Source organism: Juglans regia, chromosome 8 (genome assembly GCF_001411555.2).
Source record: "Juglans regia cultivar Chandler chromosome 8, Walnut 2.0, whole genome shotgun sequence".
In the NCBI taxonomy this organism is placed as follows: Eukaryota; Viridiplantae; Streptophyta; class Magnoliopsida; order Fagales; family Juglandaceae; genus Juglans; species Juglans regia.
Window position 1 is genome coordinate 29,154,680 of NC_049908.1, and position 18,854 is coordinate 29,173,533.

The window sequence follows — 18,854 nt, forward strand, 5'->3', positions numbered from 1 at the left end:
CGCCAAGAAAGATTGTTTTTCTTGTAGTGTTTCCAATTCAGATCATCATCATCAGACATCACGAAGTCCGAAATTCAAAGTATTTATTATTATTATTATTATTATTACACCCACCAATTAAAAATTTATACGACAAAATCGTGTTCATCTGATTAAACACCAAGATATTTTTTGCTTTCAAAGCCCTTTCCTCTGCCCAGCCACCTTCATCTCCACTCTCCATCTTCTCTCTCTCGTCTGTTAATAAAGAACAAATTTAAAACTGAACGAGATTTAAAATACATACCACACATACAGCACATGAAAAGCCCAAAATCCTTAATACTGGTGTTCCTTCCTGGATAAAACAAAGAATGATCAAGAATGATGAAAAAATGTGATGCGTGTGTAAGTCCAATCTTCTCTTCCATTTTACAGTTTAAAGTTACCTTTCGTGCAGTCGTTTTCTTTACAAATTCTGTGTTGAATTGCAAGAAAAGAAAAAGGCAATCATTTCACCACACGGCGGAACACTCACTGATCCAAGGTAGGCACATTCCCATTTGCTATTTGCGGTTATCTGCGTAATGGCTTCTCATTCTATTGTGATGAACTTGAGTTCATCCTTCTCTCCAACGTGGTTTGCTTTCCAACAGCTCCATCCTTGCTGGTCACGAGCATGAGTAGAGATAAGTGTAGTTATTGTGAATGTGTATGGAGGTGGAGTTGAATATGTAGATAATGGAAGAAATGGCCTCAATTCATGCAGAAAATTTCTGAAAGCACGCCATACCTCAGCTTTAGGAAGTGAATATGGTTCTCACAAACAAAAACAGATTTCCTAATAATGTCCAAAATAGAGATCTGAGCATATCCTGAGAGTAACACATGATTATACATTATCATGGAAGACACTCAACTCAACAAAAACTAGGAAATCTGTACATTTGGGGCAAACGGCACAATTCATTTTTCTGTGCATGGCTCCATCTAGGGTCATATATCTGCAAAATCTCAGGCAAAACATCACTCGGAATCACGTTCTTTTTAAAGCTCCTCGTCCTTCTTAAGCTCTCGACTAAAAGAGTAGGTCTTGTTAGTCACCTCTTCTTCACAACTCCTTCCAAAATCCCATCAATTCCGAAGGAACCAGAACATTGTTGGTGATCAACTGGACCTGGCAGCTGGAATGAGATAGAGAAGTGCCCTGGTGGGCACAAATTTTGTGTCTGCATCTGAAAGATTTGAGAGTTCTTGCACACTATTGTTTCACCAGTCGTTGTTACTCCCTTTATTACTATTTTTCCACTAGGTTCCACGTCACAATTGAAATCATCTGAAGTAAAACATAGAGGACCAGACTCAGTAACTGTAGAAAGATGAATACTGGAAGCTCGTAGTACTATGGTATAACTAAATCATGATTTGGTAGCATATGAAACTCAATGTCTATAACAAGTAAATCAGCTAATTCTAGAAAGCCTGAAGTGAAGGATTATTGAAACAAATGAACTGATGTCACATAGAACAGCTGTAGATTGATTCCATTTTCAGCGGTTCAAATGAACCCCCTATGCCAGCAGCTGCGCTTGAGTTAATGCCACAATCGCAGGATCAACAATGATCTCCTTCATATATATCATAAAATATATATCATAAACTAACCAGAAAAGACTAAACTAACAACCATAAAGTTCCAGCAACATATTTAGCATTAAAATATGTATCCATAAGTGATTTTACTAGCAGGTAAAGAGATTGAGAGTCCAATAGTTAATGGACCTTCACGGGATGATTGAAACTCACTCTCATTCCTTGCTACCCCTGGCAACGAGACACGAAAACAGTAAGAATCTTTGGATTCACCAATGTCCATTAGTCCTATTGCTGGTCCAATCTTTCCCATAGCTGCACTCCCAGTCAATTCAACCCTAACTCTTGTGGCAGCAACAACATTATTCCACCCTTCCTGAGTGGAAAGTGAAGGCAGAAATATTAGAGCTGACCCAACTTTTTCCACGGTCTCACCAGACCTTTTGGTTGAAGATGATGCAGTATAGCTATGAGGAGTAGGCGGACCAATGTATGGAACACTGTTGAGAGGTGCCACATCAAGAATGGCTTGCTGGGAATTTAAGTGCTCTGACTCATTGTTTTCTTTTCTTGATCCCCCACGCCTGAAAGAAGATATTTAGTCCATCAGGAACAGTAAATAAGGTGTAATATGTTCCCATTGAAAAATGTAGGATAACTTCGACCAAACCTTTTGACTCTCCAGCATTAATTTCAAAAGAGAAAAACGAGCTACAAAATTCAAAATTGAACCCCCCCCACCCCCCCCAAAAAAAAAAAAAAGACAAGATATTAGAGAGACCCAAATATCAAAATGTGCACGACCCATGAATTGTTTAGATGACGCTGAGTTCTGCAAAGTTAAAACATAGGAATTACTGTGAATAACTACTTTTATTTCTAGGACTCAAAGTTAGAATTACCAACTTGTATGAAATAAGCTTACACCATAATTTAACTCCAACATCCATCATTAATTCCCCAATAGCAAATATAGAATAAGATTCCCAACTTAACATGAATATTAGAAGTCTTAGGGCACGTTTGGTTTCACAACTTCTGAGAAAATTTTAATAATTTTTTAGAAATTTTTTAGGTATATTAGAGCTGTTCAGGATTGGGAGATGGGGGGTATCTCAGACTTTTTAAGCATGTCGTATGCCCTGAATATGGAGAGCGGGGGGTGGAATAGATTGCTTTGAATTCATCCTAGGAATAAGAACTTCTCAGTCAGATCATTGTACAAGGTTATGTTGAACCAATCATTTAATGATTTTCCTTGGAGGTGCATTTGGAGAAGCAAAGTGCCCCTCAAGGATGCTTTTTAGTTGGTTGGCAGCTCATGGGAAAATTCTGACTACAGATAATTTGAGAAAGCATGGTATATTTTTTTTTTATTGGCACCGGGTGTCCAAGAACAACTTCCCAACTAATCCCAGGGTGCATAAGCCCTCGGCAAGGAATTTCCTGCAAGTGCACCTCAGATAATTCAAAGAAAAAATCCTTCAATCCGATGGCCCCTAGAGATTGTTTTCACCCAAGAGGATTTAAACCTTAGACCTTGGAGGGAGTATACCACCAAGACCAAGGCCTTTTACCACTTGAGCCAACCCTTAGGGGTTGAGAAAGCGTGGTATACTTATCATGGATTGATGCTTTATGTGCAAAAGGAATGGTGAATCGGCGGATCACCTTCTTATCCATTGTGGAGTGGTAAAAGTTCTGTGGGATAAGATTTTTGGTAGGCTTGGTATTGCCTGGGTATGTCTAGGAGGGTGGTGGATCTCTTGGCTTTTTAGAGAGGAATCCAGGGTAATTGTCAAATTGAGGTTGTTTGGAAGATGGTGTCATTATGTCTTATGTGGTCTATATGGAATGAAAGGAACAGACGTTGTTTTGAAAATAGAAAATGATCATTGGGAGAGATTAGAGTGTTTTTTTCCCATACATTGTTACTTTGGGCATCGGCTATTATATTAGACAGGATTATATTCATGATTTCTATGCTGCTCTTTTTTTTTTTTTATAAGTAATCAATAATATTATAAATAGAGATAGGCAAAGCCCAAGTGCACAAGATGGTATACAAGAGATAAGACCTATCTAAGTCAACGAAAGGGAAGCTAGAAAGTCATGAACATTCAGGCCATTAAAATCTAAAGCAATGGCCCATAGCAATAAAGTACAGAAAAATAAAGCTCTAAGTTCCTCCGGCGACCGCTACTTGTTTTCAAAAGTCCGATCATTGCGCTCTTGCCATATGCACCACATGATACAGATTGAGATCATTTTCCACACCTCCTTAATTTGTTGAACTCCTCTCGAAAGTGTCCAACTGGCCAATAGATCAACCACAATTGTCAGCATAACAAAGGATAACTCTACTCGGCTAAAGACTTCCACCCACAAGGCTCTAGTTATCTCGCAATGTAACAAGAGGTGTTCCACTGTCTCACCGGATCTCTTACACATGCAACACCAGTCTAGTATAACTATCCGTCGCTTCCTCAGGTTGTCAATAGTCAGAATCTTCCCCCATGCTGCTGTCCATGTAAAGAAGATTGCTTTCGAAGGCGCCTTATTTCTCCAAAGTCTCTTCCATGGGAACTGAATAGTTGCAGCTTGAGAAAGGGCCTTATAGAAAGATCGAACTGAGAAGATGCCCTTACCCACAGGGTTCCACCATAAACTGTCAGTTTGCTGTCTATTCGGCTTCACAAAATATAAGAGGCTGAAAAAAGCCTCAAAGATGTCTACTTCCCAATCTTGCGCCGCTCTACTAAATGTGACGTTCCACTGCAATTGGTCCCCTGATATAAGCATGAGGTCCTCAATGGATGCTTCCTGATTGCGAGCCACTCGAAAAACAGCTGGAAAGGCATCCTTTAGAGCCACATTCCCACACCAAATGTCCTCCCAAAACTTAATATGAGACCCCCTCCCCAACACCAATTTAGAATGAGAAATAAAGTCCCCCCACCCGCGTCTAATGTGTTTCATTTCTATGCTGCTCTTTCCAGCTCCTAGCTAGTAATTAGGTGTTTTCTCTTGTATACTCCCTATGTACTTGAGCTATACCTAATTATGTGGTTAAATAAATTTTCTTCCTTATCCAAAAAACAATTGAGATGTGTTGTCTATAGGATTTTGTGAAAGGAGAAAAAATTTGGAATTTTTGTTTTTGAATTTTTTTTGTATTGGTGTTAGTGAAGGTGTTTGGTGGGGTTGAAAAATTGTTTGAATATAATTTTTAAGCATAGTTTTTGTTTTGGAGTATGTAAAAGTTGTTTTGAGTTTTGTGTTTGGATAGTGGTTGGGTAATTATTGGATGAAAAGTTGAAAAGTTAAAATAGTGTTATTTTTAGATTTAAAGATGTTTAGTTTGACTTTGATTTGAAAAGTTGAGAAAAAATTTTGAGAGAAGGGGCAAACCAAACATGCCATTAGGTTTTGCTCAAATAAATGATTCAAATAAATCTTGTGTAAGATTGCGTCCAATTTCAGCAATTGAGACTGAATAAAACTAAATTTTTAAAATTTTCTTATTAAAAGAAGAAAAAACTATTTTTTTATTAAGTAAGAAAATTTATTAATCCAAATAATTGGGCATAGCCCAAGAGAAAAGACCTAATTACAAGCTAAGAGCTGGAAAAGGCAGCATAGAAATTATTAAAATTAGTCTCATGCAATACAATAGCTGATGCCCAGAGTAACGACGGCTGGAAGAAAAAATCTCTAATCACTCCCAATGAATGTTCTCTATTATCGAAACTTCCGTTACTTTCATTCCATATACACCACATAAGACATAATGGCACCATCTTCCAAACAGCCACAATTTGACAATTGCCCTGAGTTCCTCTCCAACAAGTTAATAGATCCACCGCTCTCCTAAGCATCACCCAGGCAAATACCAAGCCTATCAAAAATCTCATCCAACGAAACCTTTACCACCTCACAATGGAGAATCAGGTGGTCCACCGATTCACCATTCTTTTTGCACATAAAGCACCAAACCATAATAAGTAGACCACGCTTTCTCAGCTTATCAATACTCAGAGTTTTCCCATGAAAGACCAACCAAGCAAAGAAAGCAACCTTGAGGGACACTTTGCTTCTTCAAATGCACTTCCAAGGAAAATCATTAGATGATTGGGTCGACATAACCTTGTACAATGATCTGACCGAGAAGTTCTTATTCCCAGGATGAATCCAAAGCAATCTATCCTCCCCACCACACTCCATATTGAGGACATACAACATGCTGTAAAAGTCTGAGATATCCCCTACCTCCAAATCCTGTACAGCTCTAATGAACCTCACATTCCACTATAAAAAGCCATTGGAATTGTCCATATCGTCAACCACAGTAGACCATTATCCAATATCCTAAAAAGAGAAGGGAAAGCATTATTTAGAGAAACCCCCCCCCCCCCCTCAAAAAAAAAAAAATGCTCCCAAATTTGGCGTGAATGACAATCTTCCAAAGAGCATCCCCCTCCTGGTGAAACTGCCACAACCATTTTCCTAAAAGTGCCTTATTAAAGGTTCTCAGCTTTCTAACCTTAAAAGAGTTGGACCAGCATATTAACGAATACCTTGATTCATTGTAGCCAAAAGGGTCAATGTGCGTAGGACACATGCCTAGGAAGGTTTTTTTTTTTTATGCAACTAACAATTTTATTGATGAAGTGAAGAGGAAACATCTAATTAGGAAGTAAAAATAGATCCAAAAATTGTGCAAATTAAGTCCATTAAAATCAAAAGCTACAGCCCCTAGGAGGTCAAGTTGTAACTTGTAAGCATGCAAGTGAATTTTAGTCTGCTTGTGCACACATTAGAGAGGTAGGTAGAAGCAAGAACCTCCAATTCTTTGCGTGCGCCTGTGTTTGCACTCATGTCCATACATGCTTGAAAGTGGTGCAATGACTATGAAATGATAATGGTAGCATATATACGTCCCAGGATCCAAAAACAAATATCTTTTAACCTCTAAGAGCATCCACATTGGCTTCTTCAAATAACATTTCATCTCAAAATTTAACTAATTTTATCAATAGTTGGCCCACATTGAATTAGCCAAACACTTTTCATCTTAAATATTATCTACAGTAATTTCATATTTTTCTTCAAAGATGAAAAGCACTGTTTCACCTCCAAATTCATTGTTTATTAATTTCGGTTATCTCTCTCCCGCGATTCTTTCTCTTTCTTCTTCCCTCTTCCTCTCCCGCGTTTCTTCTTCTCTTCTTCCTTCTCTTCTTCCCTATTTCTCTCTCGCGCTCCGTTCTCTTCTTCTAATTTTTTTTTTCTCTTCTTCTCTTCTTTCCTCTCCCGCGTCTCTTCCTTCTTTCTCTTCTTCTAGTTTTTTTTTCTCTTCTTCCCTCTTTCTCTTCTTCCCCATTTCTCTTCTTCCGCAACCATTCTCTCCCGCAACGGCACTCTCCAGCATGGTACAGTGGCAGCTTTTCTCCAGCACGACAAGCACACGGTAAGATTCGAAACCCTAGCCGAATTTTCCCTCTTGATTTTTATTGTTTGGGTTTGATTTTGTTGATGTTGTTTGGGTTTTATTCGAAATCCTAGCCTTGATTCTACTCTTGATTTTATTGTTTGGGTTTGATTTTGTTGATGTTTGGGTTTGATTTTGTTGATGTTGTTTGAGTTCCCCGAACTGTCGATTGAATTATTTGGAGTGTGGGCTGAGCTTCTTAATTCCCCTGAAGTTTGAAACATGGTCTCGGGTAGTTTGAAACATGTTTGTAATTATGGTCTCGGGTACTTTCTGAGATCTCGTTTGTCTTCATGTTTGTAAAGAATAGGATACCAAAATGTGAGGAGTGTGTTAAAAGAAGCAAGGAAAAAAAATTGGATGCTGAAATACGCAGGCATTCCATCCAGAATTTCCCTTCTCTCCACCATGTATTGTCGGATCATTTGCTGGTCCTTTCTTAGGGAAACAAGTCTCTCTCTCTCTGCTATGATTGTGTTTGTGTAGCACTGAAACTATGAAAATCTAAGAAGATGAACAAAAGAAAAAACTAATTAGGAAGATGCAGTATAGAGACCAAGAAAGTGGGATTGAAACAGAGAGATGCTCAAAAGTAAGCACCAAAAAATATTACCAAATAGCTACAACATAGTTACAAACAGAAAGGGAAGAGGAGGAAAAGAGACCCAAAAAAGAGGGAAAATGAAATCTGCCCATTGGATGTAGTCATCTAATCAAAATTCTTTTTGAGGAGCTTAATCTCAACCCATATAGGGAAAACTAAATGGCATCGGTAATGGATTTGCTCTATTGAAAAGGGAAAGTCAAGTATAGTTGAAGTGCATGAAATGACCTTTAAAAAGCTACAATCTAAAAAAAAAAAATGAAAACAAAATATATGGGAAATCCTTTAGGTACAAGTCATGTTGTTTCAGATATAACATATTGGAACATATTGGAACATATTGGAAATCCTTCAGGCTGATATATGGGAAATCCTTCAGGCTGATATAAAATATTGGAACATCATTTCAACTCAAAAGCTTAAGCCTATAGTTTCAGATATATTTATGCCATAAAATGATTATATACCCAACTGATTATATACCTCGATAAAATCATCAAATCAGAAAAATAAGTTCATGAGAATAAATTATCGAGGAGCAAAATAGCACTAGATTCAATTTACTTCCATCTAAACAATAAATGAAGCTAAGCATGCCAACACATGTACCACAGTGCTAAGTGAATCCTTCAATGATCAGTTCCATTTTTCTGAATAGTTGGTCAGCTCATTCGAACGTATTTCTTGTTTGTAAATGTTAGCCCTGCTTGTAATGTTTAATATACCTGTTTTTTTTTTTAAATCAAGTATTGTCTTTAAGCAATGGTTTGATTAGACCTGCTTGCATGAGATTATGTGTGAATACTTGAGATTGTGGTTGCTGTTCAATAGCAGTATGTGCTTGAGTCTAGTCCTGATTTTTTACAATTATACTTGAATCAAGGATGGCCACCACATTTAATGAAGACCCCTTCTTTACCACTCTATTGCAAAGTGGTGAACAAGGGAGATCCACAACCGTAATGACTAGAAGCCATGATAATGTAGGACTCCAAGCAACACTATTGGAAGGTGAAAAAAGGCCACTTAATAAGAAAACACAACGAGGTGTGTCTTTCACAGTAGAGGAGGACAATCTCCTCGTGTCGGCTTGGCTCAATATTAGCATGGATGCTATACGGGGGACGGATCAAAAATATTCTCAAATGTGGGAGAGAATTAGCAATTATTACAATGAGCATAAAAATACTAGCATGGCAAATCATTCTGGGGGGTCATTGACCAATCAATGGTCGGTGATCCAAAAATGCACAAATAATGAAGGAGCTAAAATCATGTACAGAGAGACTGAGAAGGCCACATACAACATGGAACATTGTTGGTGTCTATTGAGACACCAACTAAAATGGCAGCAACACGTGTCCATGTTGTCAACTAGAAGGAAACCGCATGGGAAACGCCCTGCTATGGCGGAGTCGACTCCACTAGGAGACGACACAATAGATGACAACATAGACGTCATTTTTTAGAGGCCTCCAGGCAAGAAGATTGAGAAAGAAAGGGAGAGAAAAAGAAAGGCTGCAGAATCTTACAATGCAGAATTTGTTGAGGCCTTAACTTGCATGGCAAATGATAGAGCTGTTTTCATGTCTGAAAGAAGACAAGTGACTAGTAAATTGGAAGTTGATAGGGCTCAATTACTAGTGGAGAAAAAAAGGAGAAATGATGCAGAGAATAGAAAGATCGATATGGATATAATGAAGATGGATCTTGCTGGCATGAATGGAATGCAACGAAAGTATTTCTTGAATCTTCAAAAAGAGGTTTTTGAGAAATCAAAGAAGCGATTTTCATCTCCATCTCAATCTTCATCTTTTGAAGATGTGTAGCCTTTTGTTGGTGGGGAGTTTTGGGGTTGTAACCTATGCTATTTTGTGATTTTTTGTTATTTTGGATTACAAATATGGGTGTGATGTTCATAGTTTTATATGTTGGTTACCACCCTATTCATTACTCTTATTTTGCATTAGTTGGTGATGATGTTTGTGAGAATTGACTTGGTTGCATTGAAGATCGATATAATTATTTTGATAATATTGATATCGTGTGATGAAATTTTGTTTATTGGATTGTGAAAATGAATATGATTGTTGGAGATTATAGGAGGTTATGAAAATAGAATTAATTAAAAAATAAAAATTAATTAGAAAAATATAAAAATATAAAATAATAATATTTTATTATTATAGAGTGTGATGACTAATCCAATATAGACTTTAAGTTTTGAATGGTTAGCTAAAAGTGAAAAAGTTACATATTCTTCAAAATTTGAAGAATAAAATAGCCAATCCAATGTCAATGCTCTAAGATGGAGCTATAACATTTCTACTCCTTCTAAAGGTGAGTAGTGTCTATGCCCTTCATCCCAGAGGGAGAAGCTCTCCTGATCTCCTGTAAGCTTCTCTATCGGCCAAAAAGTTCAACCGCCTGATCACCTCAGGCAGTCAACTCCAGGGTGGAGTAAGGAGCTCCAGCTCCTCCATTCTGACCCCTCCCCCACTGCCAAGCCCGACTACAATCCCTCCCTCTTCTCTTTTCAGCTTTCCTTCCTCATTTCATGGGTTTTGCTCTCATTTTTTGTTGAAATTGGTTCTTAAGATTTGTTGTCACCCATCCTTACCAACGTACACATCTCATACCATCAGAATCATCTCCTCCCGATCAGCCAAAAACCATTAGCTTCCATCATTTCCACCGGCACTGTAAGCCATTGGCCCCACTGAAAGCAGCCCTTTTCTCTATCAACCCTTTTTCATCTTCCTTCCCTTCATTTTTCTTATAGTCGCTCTTTTCTTCATTCTTTTATTCCATAGCTTTTGTGCAGGTTTTGGAGGGTGTCTGGAAGGTAGATCCACTAATGTCCTCTGACTGTAGCAACTCCACCCCGTGGCTATGGAAGAGAGAGTAGATCCAAGAATACATAGGACATATTGATTGAAGATTTTCAACAATCGTCTCAACGCAATCAAAATCAGTGTGCACCTTCCTATTGTTGGATCCACCCAAAATAGATGACTCAAAGCAATCCATTATTCCACATATAAGCATCTTCAAAGCAGCCAACTATACTGGAACTTTTAATTAGTACCATCTACCAGTTTGTTTTAGTTTCTTGCGTTATATCTACTATTTGGGGTGTATGTTGGGGGATCCAAAGCCACTCCTTATGTACTAACCTTTCCACTAGTAATACTAATTATCTTGCTCATTAAAAAAGGCAACTAGTGCTTGATCCATCTTGGTTTCACGTCAATCTTACTGTTTTAGTAATTACCTCAGACAAGTAATCACCATGGAAACTACATATGGAATTTTTGAAGTCCATGGAAGTTACTCATAGTTCCAAGCACATCCTTGATTGGCAATTTCCTAATTAGTTACCTGATCAAATTGATTGATATGAAAAATTTAAGGAACTCCATCTCCAACAAAACATTGTGAAGGAAACCTACCAATATATAGGAAACATACAATGCCTTATTTGCTCATCCATTAGGCTTCAAATCTTCTATTATCATGGCATGCAGCATAAACGACACAAAATGAAGCAGCCATTCCATTTAGATGCAATGGAAAAAAAAACATGTACTTATTTGTGTATTTAAAAAAAGAAATAACAACAAAGAAGATGTTCAGATGATGGCAAAGTAGCAGGATCATCTGATTTCGAACTGGGTACATGGAATCCACGAGATGAAGAACTCAAATGAACCCCTTTCATTAACACCTAAGGGGTTAAAAACTTTATAAAACACAATGCATGCAATGATCCATCTAATGTTAAAATTTTATTCAAACCGTCACATAAGCTAGCAGGAAGCCAACAGCCCACACAAATCACTCTTTCAACCAGAGCTGTAAAATCACTAGTTGAATCTTCAACGCATCATTCAATGTATTGGTCCAAGAACACGGAAGCTACAGCTTGAACCATGTATTCTGTAAAGGAAAATGATACTATGCCCCCTGAGTTTGCCCCCCCAATTTGATCCCTCATGTAATTTATTTTATTTTTAATATTTGTTTGTACTTAATACTTAAGGAAGTGACTATTACTGTATTGGTATTTTTTTATTTTCTAAAAATGTTTAAACATATTTAAAAAATGTTCGAAATAAAAAGCAAAAAAAAAAATGCAATTTGCACTAGGGGACGCACCAAGTGAGCAAACTTGGGAGGCATAGTAGCACCACCCATCTGGAAAATCTGGCACCTAATTTCTTTTCTACAGACTGATTATGAGTGTGGGCCGCAACTCTTTACTAATTTTTTTTTTTTATGAGTAAACAATAGTATTAATAGGATAGGCATAGCCCAAGTACACAAGATGATATACAAGAGATAAGACCTATCTAGGTTACAGTAGTGGAAACAAGAAAAACATGTAAATTTACTCTTTACTAATTGTAAGGAAATCTCACATCGTGTAGCCTGCTGTTCTTCTTTCAAGATTGTATTCTCTACCAGGATTGCATGTTATGTCCGACTAACCAAAGCATTGGATCCAAAAATGACATGATGATGTAAAATTTATTTCCACCAGGTAAGGAGGATTCTTCATTTTCTTTTAAAATGCTAAAAAAGCCCCAAGTCTCCCCGAAAATGGGCACCATTTGCATAACTATAAAAATCAATTTCCGAATTTGACCCGCCAAAAACACTTATGGCATCATTTACTAATCCCCTTACGAGTAATAACAACACTAATAAAATCAATTTTTTTTATCTAAATAAAATTTTTGAAAATTGCTCTGTATAGAATCAACAACATCAACAGTAAAATAACAATACTAAATATTGAGATCTTCGAGATATAGATGCTTTCTTAACAAGAACAACATAAAAATTGGGATAAAAAGGAAAGAACCCATCAAGTGCAGCGACTGTAATTATTAAGAACAACAAAATAAAACCCATCACTGAAATCAGTACCACAGACCAAGCATTCACTGAGAAGACCCAAAAATCCAACCCCAAATCATATAGAATAAAGTTGGGCATTCAAAAGCATATTCTTTTATCGAGGTATATGTATAATTATGTATGCTCTTACTTAATAGGGGAAGCCATAAGAGATGTACGGAGCGGAGATTGTTAGCTGCACTGGCGATCTTCTCGGCGGTTCTGAAAGATTCTACAACCAGAAAATCTAGGGGATTTTCTTTTTCACGAGGCTGGCTTTTGTTATGGATAAAGAGCTGGGGTTGGAACTTGGAACTGGTCACTAGAACGCTACTTCTGGGTTCAAAACTTCAAATGTTCGGTCCGGGTGGTGAAGACACCGTGAAGTTTTGAGTCTTTGACCTTTGAGGGTTAGACAAAATTTTGCCACGCGTCACGATCATGGTACTATATTAGTTTTGGCATGTCTCAAAAATATATTTTTCAAGGAGATTAATTAATTTTAATTTTTTTTTCACAACTCAAATTGTGCTTTCAAAATTAATTCAGACCTTCATTCATTGTATCATATTTTAAATAATGAAATAATTACTCCCATCTCATATCATCTAGAATAGTCTTCTATAAACAAAATAATTAAGAGTGGATATTTAAAGATTCGTTAAGAAAAAGAACGTGTACGTACAATATTTTGTTTTAATTTTTAATATAGAATATGTTTTCACTCGAGGGAGAAAATAATTTTAGAGTGTGTTTAGATGTTGAGTTGAATTGAGCTCTTAATTAATAGTAGTGAATTGAGATGATAGAGTAAATTTTGTGAGGTCTACCTAAGATGAGTTTAAATACATTTGAATAATAAGATGAATTTAGATGTATTTATAGAAAGTTAAAAAAAAAATATAAATTCCACGTATAAAGAAGTATTGAATTGAAAAAATTTATATGTCCCACGCGTAAAGAAATTTTGAGTTAAGATAAATTTAATAATTTGAGAGTTAGATATTTAAATGTTAGATTTAATTTAAAATTAGACTCAATTGAGTTGAACTCATATAAATTTAACAACTAAACGGAATTAATGGAAAATAAGTAATTGATTTGTATAATGGTTTGGAATAAGAACACCTCCTCTCTCACGGATTGTGGTGATCTAAAAGATGCCAGCACATCTTAAAAGATACGAGGCCCCTTGTATGCACTCTACCGGGATCGTCCACAACTTTAATAATGTTTCTTTCATTCAGATGACAATACTCCTAATATTAACAACTTGAGCAACTGTTCTTTTTTACTAATACAAGTAACAAACTGAACCACTGCTATTCACCAGATATGAGATTAGATTGCATGGGTAAAGCTGGGGAAGAAGGAGACATCATCTCCATAATACGCATAAAAACTACTGTTTCATTTGTGCTCATCGAAGGTGGAAGAAACCAGAAAAAAAGAGGTTTGTAAACAAGAAAGAACACCAGCTCAATCAAGATTCTCTGACATTTCAAGCATGCCATATAAAGAAAGACTGCTTATCTTGAGCTCAAATATTGATTGCACTTTCTTATGACTAGCATCTCTCTCATAAGAAAAACATCAATGAAAAGAATAGGAATTGGACATGGAATCAGCCATGATGCTAATGCTAAAATCAATGAAAAGGCATATATACCACAAAGAATAAGTGGGTAAAGCATTAGCTTTGGTTATCTACATCATCACCTACTTTAACCAGAACAAACTAAATATAAAACAGAAGATACAAACTTTGAGAAGAGAAGGCAGGAAAAGTGAAAGTCAAGCAACTACACTGATCTTTTCCTATAAAACATTTAAATGGCCACCTTCACCATTCTAGTTTTCAACAAGCACCCAGCGACAAATTAAAAAGAAGCAAATTTACACTTCTCAACTTCTATGCTGCAGCTACTAATGATCTGAAGGCGATTGCTGTTGCTCTGGTGCCTGTTGCCACATCTGTTGAGCCATATAGGGATGTGGCTGTTGAGCGTACATAGCTGGGTCCATTGCAGGCTTACCCATGATCATCCCAGGAGTCCCAACTGGTGGTGCATGATGAGGTGGCATATAGCAATAAGGGAGAGCATCAGCATGCCCCCCAACAGGCATTGTTCCTCTAGGGATTGATGCAAGTACTTCATCTTTCAGATCCTCCCTTGGCACAATGTCAACTAAGAAATCAAATATATCAGTCCTAGTGATTGCCGCTGCAATGTCATTCTTTTGAAGTGTCCTCCTTTTGTTCTCTTCTGTGTGATTCCAAGATCGCAATGTCAACTCCAAGATGAACATTTCGCATGCCCTGGCAAATATTACTGGTGCCTCAGCTGATATCATTCTTACATCCTCATCAGCTTTCATAATCTTCTTTATCCTTGCTAAAGGAAGGCTATGGTTCTTGAAATCGGTTACCTTCTCGATTTCTTGGTACTGATTTGCCCAAAAAGATTGGAGTTGTTGCTGAAGTTGCTGTTGTTGTTGCTGGTGGATATGCTGATAAGCAAGTTGGTGTTGTGCAAGCTGAACTCCAGCAGGCTGAGCCCCAACAGATGGATGAGTCAGCTGCCCGGTCATTTGGTTCGTCTGATATGGGTTAATGGCATATGGCAATTGGGATCCACCACCAACTGCTCCCATTGGTGGGGGCTGGCTATGCCCTTGCTGATCCATTCTGATCCAACTAAATAACAAAAAAGTTTATGCCTCTGCTTTAAATTGCATAGAAGGTAAGAGTCAGGCACATCTTTTGTAACACATAGAAAGTATACTGCAGTTGTTATTCAATATAAAATGCATGAATGATTATTGCACCATCAACTACAAGTCAACACAGTAACAGAGCACATAAAGTCTAATTTTATGCTACCAAATATGTCTGAGAAAGAACAACCTAAGATTTGATTAGGGTTCATCAAATTATAAGAAAAATCGTCAAACTAAAGCAGAACCTCTTGCTTTATAATTCTGAACCCAGTAATAATTAAAGGTAGAATTAAAAGAAACAAGCTCTTCAGATCAGGGAAATAAACACCAATTATATCATACAAAGGGCAATAACGAGTCAGAAATTCATCCCCAACGAGCAAAAACATGATATAAAAAGGGCCTTTCTACACCTTCATTTCAGACCAGGATGAACTTCCCTCAGAAAATCTATGTCTTACACCAGCTTCACATGAGGTATGCTTCAAGCACATATTATAACATTGGTTCCAGAACAGTTTATTCTCTAATAAGAACCTATGAAAGCCTTGCATCAAGTTTTCTCACATGACAAGACCAAGATTCTAGTTTGATAATCTGGGCCCTAGAAACTTCTGCACACATATGAAAGTTCACGTCAATTGAAAGAATGTCCTAATGATAACAAATAGAACATGAAAATAAGTAGCTTGATGGTATAGCCATAGGCAGCCCTGTTGGATATTTTGAGGAATACAAACTCAAGCAAACCCAGTTGAAACACTCGCCAAAAAAAATCATGCAGAATTCCAGGAGTAATGCTAAATGATTCCTTGCTCATCACAAAGCCAAGGCCCAAACCAGTAGCCTTACAACTTGATTAAATTCTTATATATCTGAACACCCACATATTTAAAGGCACTTGGTACCACCCCAAAATTTCTCGAGATCTGATATAGAGCAAACAGCTCCATCAATGAGGATTTTCCATCCCTGCATTTTACAACTTTCACAAAACTTTTCATCTTATCTCATCTAATCATTACAACTTTCTCAAATTCTCACACAAAATATAATAAACAATCAACTTTTTTAAATCTCAAAACAAAAATAATATTAAAAAAATATATTCTAACAATATTTTATTCAACTTCTAACTTTTATCTCAATTCATCTTATCTTATCTGCGAAAACAAACGAGACCTAAATGTTTGACAGCTATGTAATTTAATAAGACGTTTATATGTTCTTGTAAGCCCAATTTTTGCTCTCACGCACAGATTTTTCTCTAAAAGAAGACCAAGTTTTGTTCTTTCAACCAAAAAGTTCACCATAATCAAGAAACTTGTTTTCAAAATGACTAGGACTCTTTTCCTGTCTACTTATCAAAATGACTATAAAAAATAGCATTAGTATCATCATGTTAAAATTTCAGAGGGAAGAAACCGAATCGAAAGGGTAAACACTAGGCACAATTACCATATCGTCTCCAAGCTAAGTTGTAAGAAGAAAAACATATTATAACAAAAAATAATAATGAAAAGGAAAAAAAAAAAAAGGCAGAGTAACTAGACAACAAAGAGAAGCAGACGATTTTATGATGAAATTAACGCTGATAATTAGTAATTACATAGCTATTGAATCCAGCAACACAAAGCTACAAGATTTAGCAGTGCAACACCCCCCCACCCCCCCTCTTTCTTTCCCTCCCAAAAAAAAAGTAATAAAAATAGATATTCCTAATAAATGTGAGAAAAAGAGCGTGTCGCAAAGAATATGCACAAGCAAACATGCATACGCTATATATATGTGCATGTATAATGTATATATAGAAAGAGAGAAATTCGATACCCTTTTCAGACGGGCGTTCCTCTGCTTTGCAAGAATGAGGCCTGAAAGGACAAAGAAAAAAAGTACATCAGAAAAGCTTCACAGAGATCCGTTCTATGTATGCATTCAAGTCGAAGCTAGTTTTGGGGATTTTTCCGTAGCCAAACGATCACAAATTTCTTTATCTGAAATATAGTGTTCGTGAAAAAAAATAATTGAAATCCTAGAAATGTTTAGATTGTTTCCTGGGTACGAACGAACCTAGGAGAGGAAGGAACAAAGAAACGAAAAGGTCTGTTTTTGCGATTCTGAGTTGCATTGTCGGGAGTCGGAATCCATTAACTTTTATGGGTGCCTTTCTGACAATGTTGCCCTTCGTTAAAATTCCATTTTACCATTGGTTTTTTTTTTTTTTTTTAATTTACCATTGGTTTTTATTGCTATTAGTTTTTGACAGGATGTTTTTTGTTTCAAATAGCATTTGAGAATCAAACTATAAATCCAATTAATAATTTTATTTGAAAATCTTTACACTACATACCGTTCACGTAATATAATTTAATTTTAAAAATAAATTTATATAGTGTATAGTATAAAAACCTTCAAATAACATTACTCGACTGTATCATTTTATTTATTTTTCATTTATCTCAATGGTTATAATTGAAGGTAAGTCTGAAATGTTAGTTTGTGATAGTTTGAAGATGTAATATGTCAATTTTTATATTTTTTTAATGCAAAATGAAGAACTTATGTATAATTTAAAGGTGAAAGTTTTGTTTATCCAAAAGTTTTTCAAATACTTGGAATGGGATTTCTTGATTGGATATGTTATATATCACATTCACTCTTATTTTATTACTAAGACGTGATAAAGGTTAAATAACAATATAATGGTCATATATTAGGCTAAGTTAGTGACCAGTTTGGCAAACCAACCAAACTAAGCTCGGATAAGCATGAAAGCATAGGCCAGTAATTACCATTTGAGTACAACCAATCAATGGCCAAAAATTTATGATTCTAGGCATTTTATGTCTTAATCCATTATATTTAAAAAAATTATTCTCATCAGCCATTATTCACTCTCACACCACTATTCAGAATAAAATTATAAGTGTGAAGTGTGAGAATGAATAGTAACTGATACATAATATTCCTCGACCGTATATTTTCTGAGGAAAAACCAATCCGGCTAGCATGTGTACATTTGTCAATTTCTTATTCCTACCATGTTCTATTCACTCAATTTTTAAAGGTAACATTTGCTTCAAAACTTGGTCTACAATTTCAATATATTTTACTACTTTTTATTGTATTTTAATTGCTTATCTATTTATAATATATAGTTTGTTTTCATCCACGTCAGCATCTCTCATCTTCTCTCACATAATTCGTGTCACAATGGCCGGGACCAATCCACTGTGATAGTAGTTTGCAACAGCAACTTCACTCGTTGGAACAGTTTCACATTGGAACCATTAGCGAAACTTGGCTTACAGAAGAAAGCCAGCACCAGACAGCTATCCAAACCATAAGTCTGCCAATTAAAATACCATGTTTTAAATAGCAATGGAGGTTTTATATGGCTATAAAGGTCTGCAGAAACAAACTTGTACATGGGTTTCTAAATTTTGCTTTGCTAATTTTTGTTCTTTCTGGCTTCAAATTTCGTAACGCTTAACCAATCTTGGTTTATATATAAAAAGCCTCTCCAGCATCTAAGGTTTGTGGGTATGTCTGATGGGAAATAGG

At 36.3% G+C, this 18,854-nt stretch overlaps 2 protein-coding genes across 5 annotated transcripts; both read right to left on the reverse strand.

Moving 5' to 3' along the window:
- Positions 1 to 714: 714 nt before the first annotated feature.
- LOC109006825 (alpha-crystallin domain-containing protein 22.3) lies at positions 715 to 12,954 on the reverse strand. Of its 2 annotated transcripts, none has more exons than XM_018986231.2 (3): positions 12,721 to 12,954; positions 1,786 to 2,156; positions 715 to 1,315 (listed from the first exon to the last, which is right to left on the reverse strand). In XM_018986231.2, the coding sequence occupies exons 1-3, from the start codon at positions 12,735 to 12,737 to the stop codon at positions 1,080 to 1,082; spliced, it is 624 nt and encodes a 207-aa protein (XP_018841776.1). In that variant the 5' UTR covers positions 12,738 to 12,954; the 3' UTR covers positions 715 to 1,079. The 2 variants fall into 2 exon arrangements, with proteins under 2 accessions (XP_018841776.1, XP_018841775.1); XM_018986230.2 differs by having other exon boundaries at positions 1,762 to 2,156.
- A 1,258-nt stretch (positions 12,955 to 14,212) lies between these two features.
- Positions 14,213 to 17,439, reverse strand: LOC109006823 (nuclear transcription factor Y subunit C-3). 3 transcript variants are annotated; one of them, XM_018986228.2, is made up of 3 exons: positions 17,361 to 17,439; positions 17,121 to 17,161; positions 14,213 to 15,267 (listed from the first exon to the last, which is right to left on the reverse strand). In XM_018986228.2, exon 3 carries the CDS (start codon positions 15,255 to 15,257, stop codon positions 14,496 to 14,498), a length of 762 nt encoding a protein of 253 aa, XP_018841773.1. In that variant the 5' UTR covers positions 15,258 to 15,267; positions 17,121 to 17,161; positions 17,361 to 17,439; the 3' UTR covers positions 14,213 to 14,495. The 3 variants fall into 3 exon arrangements, with proteins under 3 accessions (XP_018841773.1, XP_018841772.1, XP_018841774.1); XM_018986227.2 differs by having other exon boundaries at positions 14,213 to 15,292; XM_018986229.2 differs by having other exon boundaries at positions 14,213 to 15,295.
- Between the last annotated feature and the right edge of the window lie 1,415 nt (positions 17,440 to 18,854).

Coding starts and splice junctions, on each gene's coding strand:
- LOC109006825 (XM_018986230.2), bottom strand. Junction 1,316..1,761: donor GTTTCAATCATCCCGTGAAG/GTCCATTAACTA, acceptor GTTTTACTTCAG/ATGATTTCAATTGTGACGTG.
- LOC109006823 (XM_018986228.2), bottom strand. CDS start 15,257: ATGGATCAGCAAGGGCATAGCCAGCCCCCACCAATGGGAGCAGTTGGT.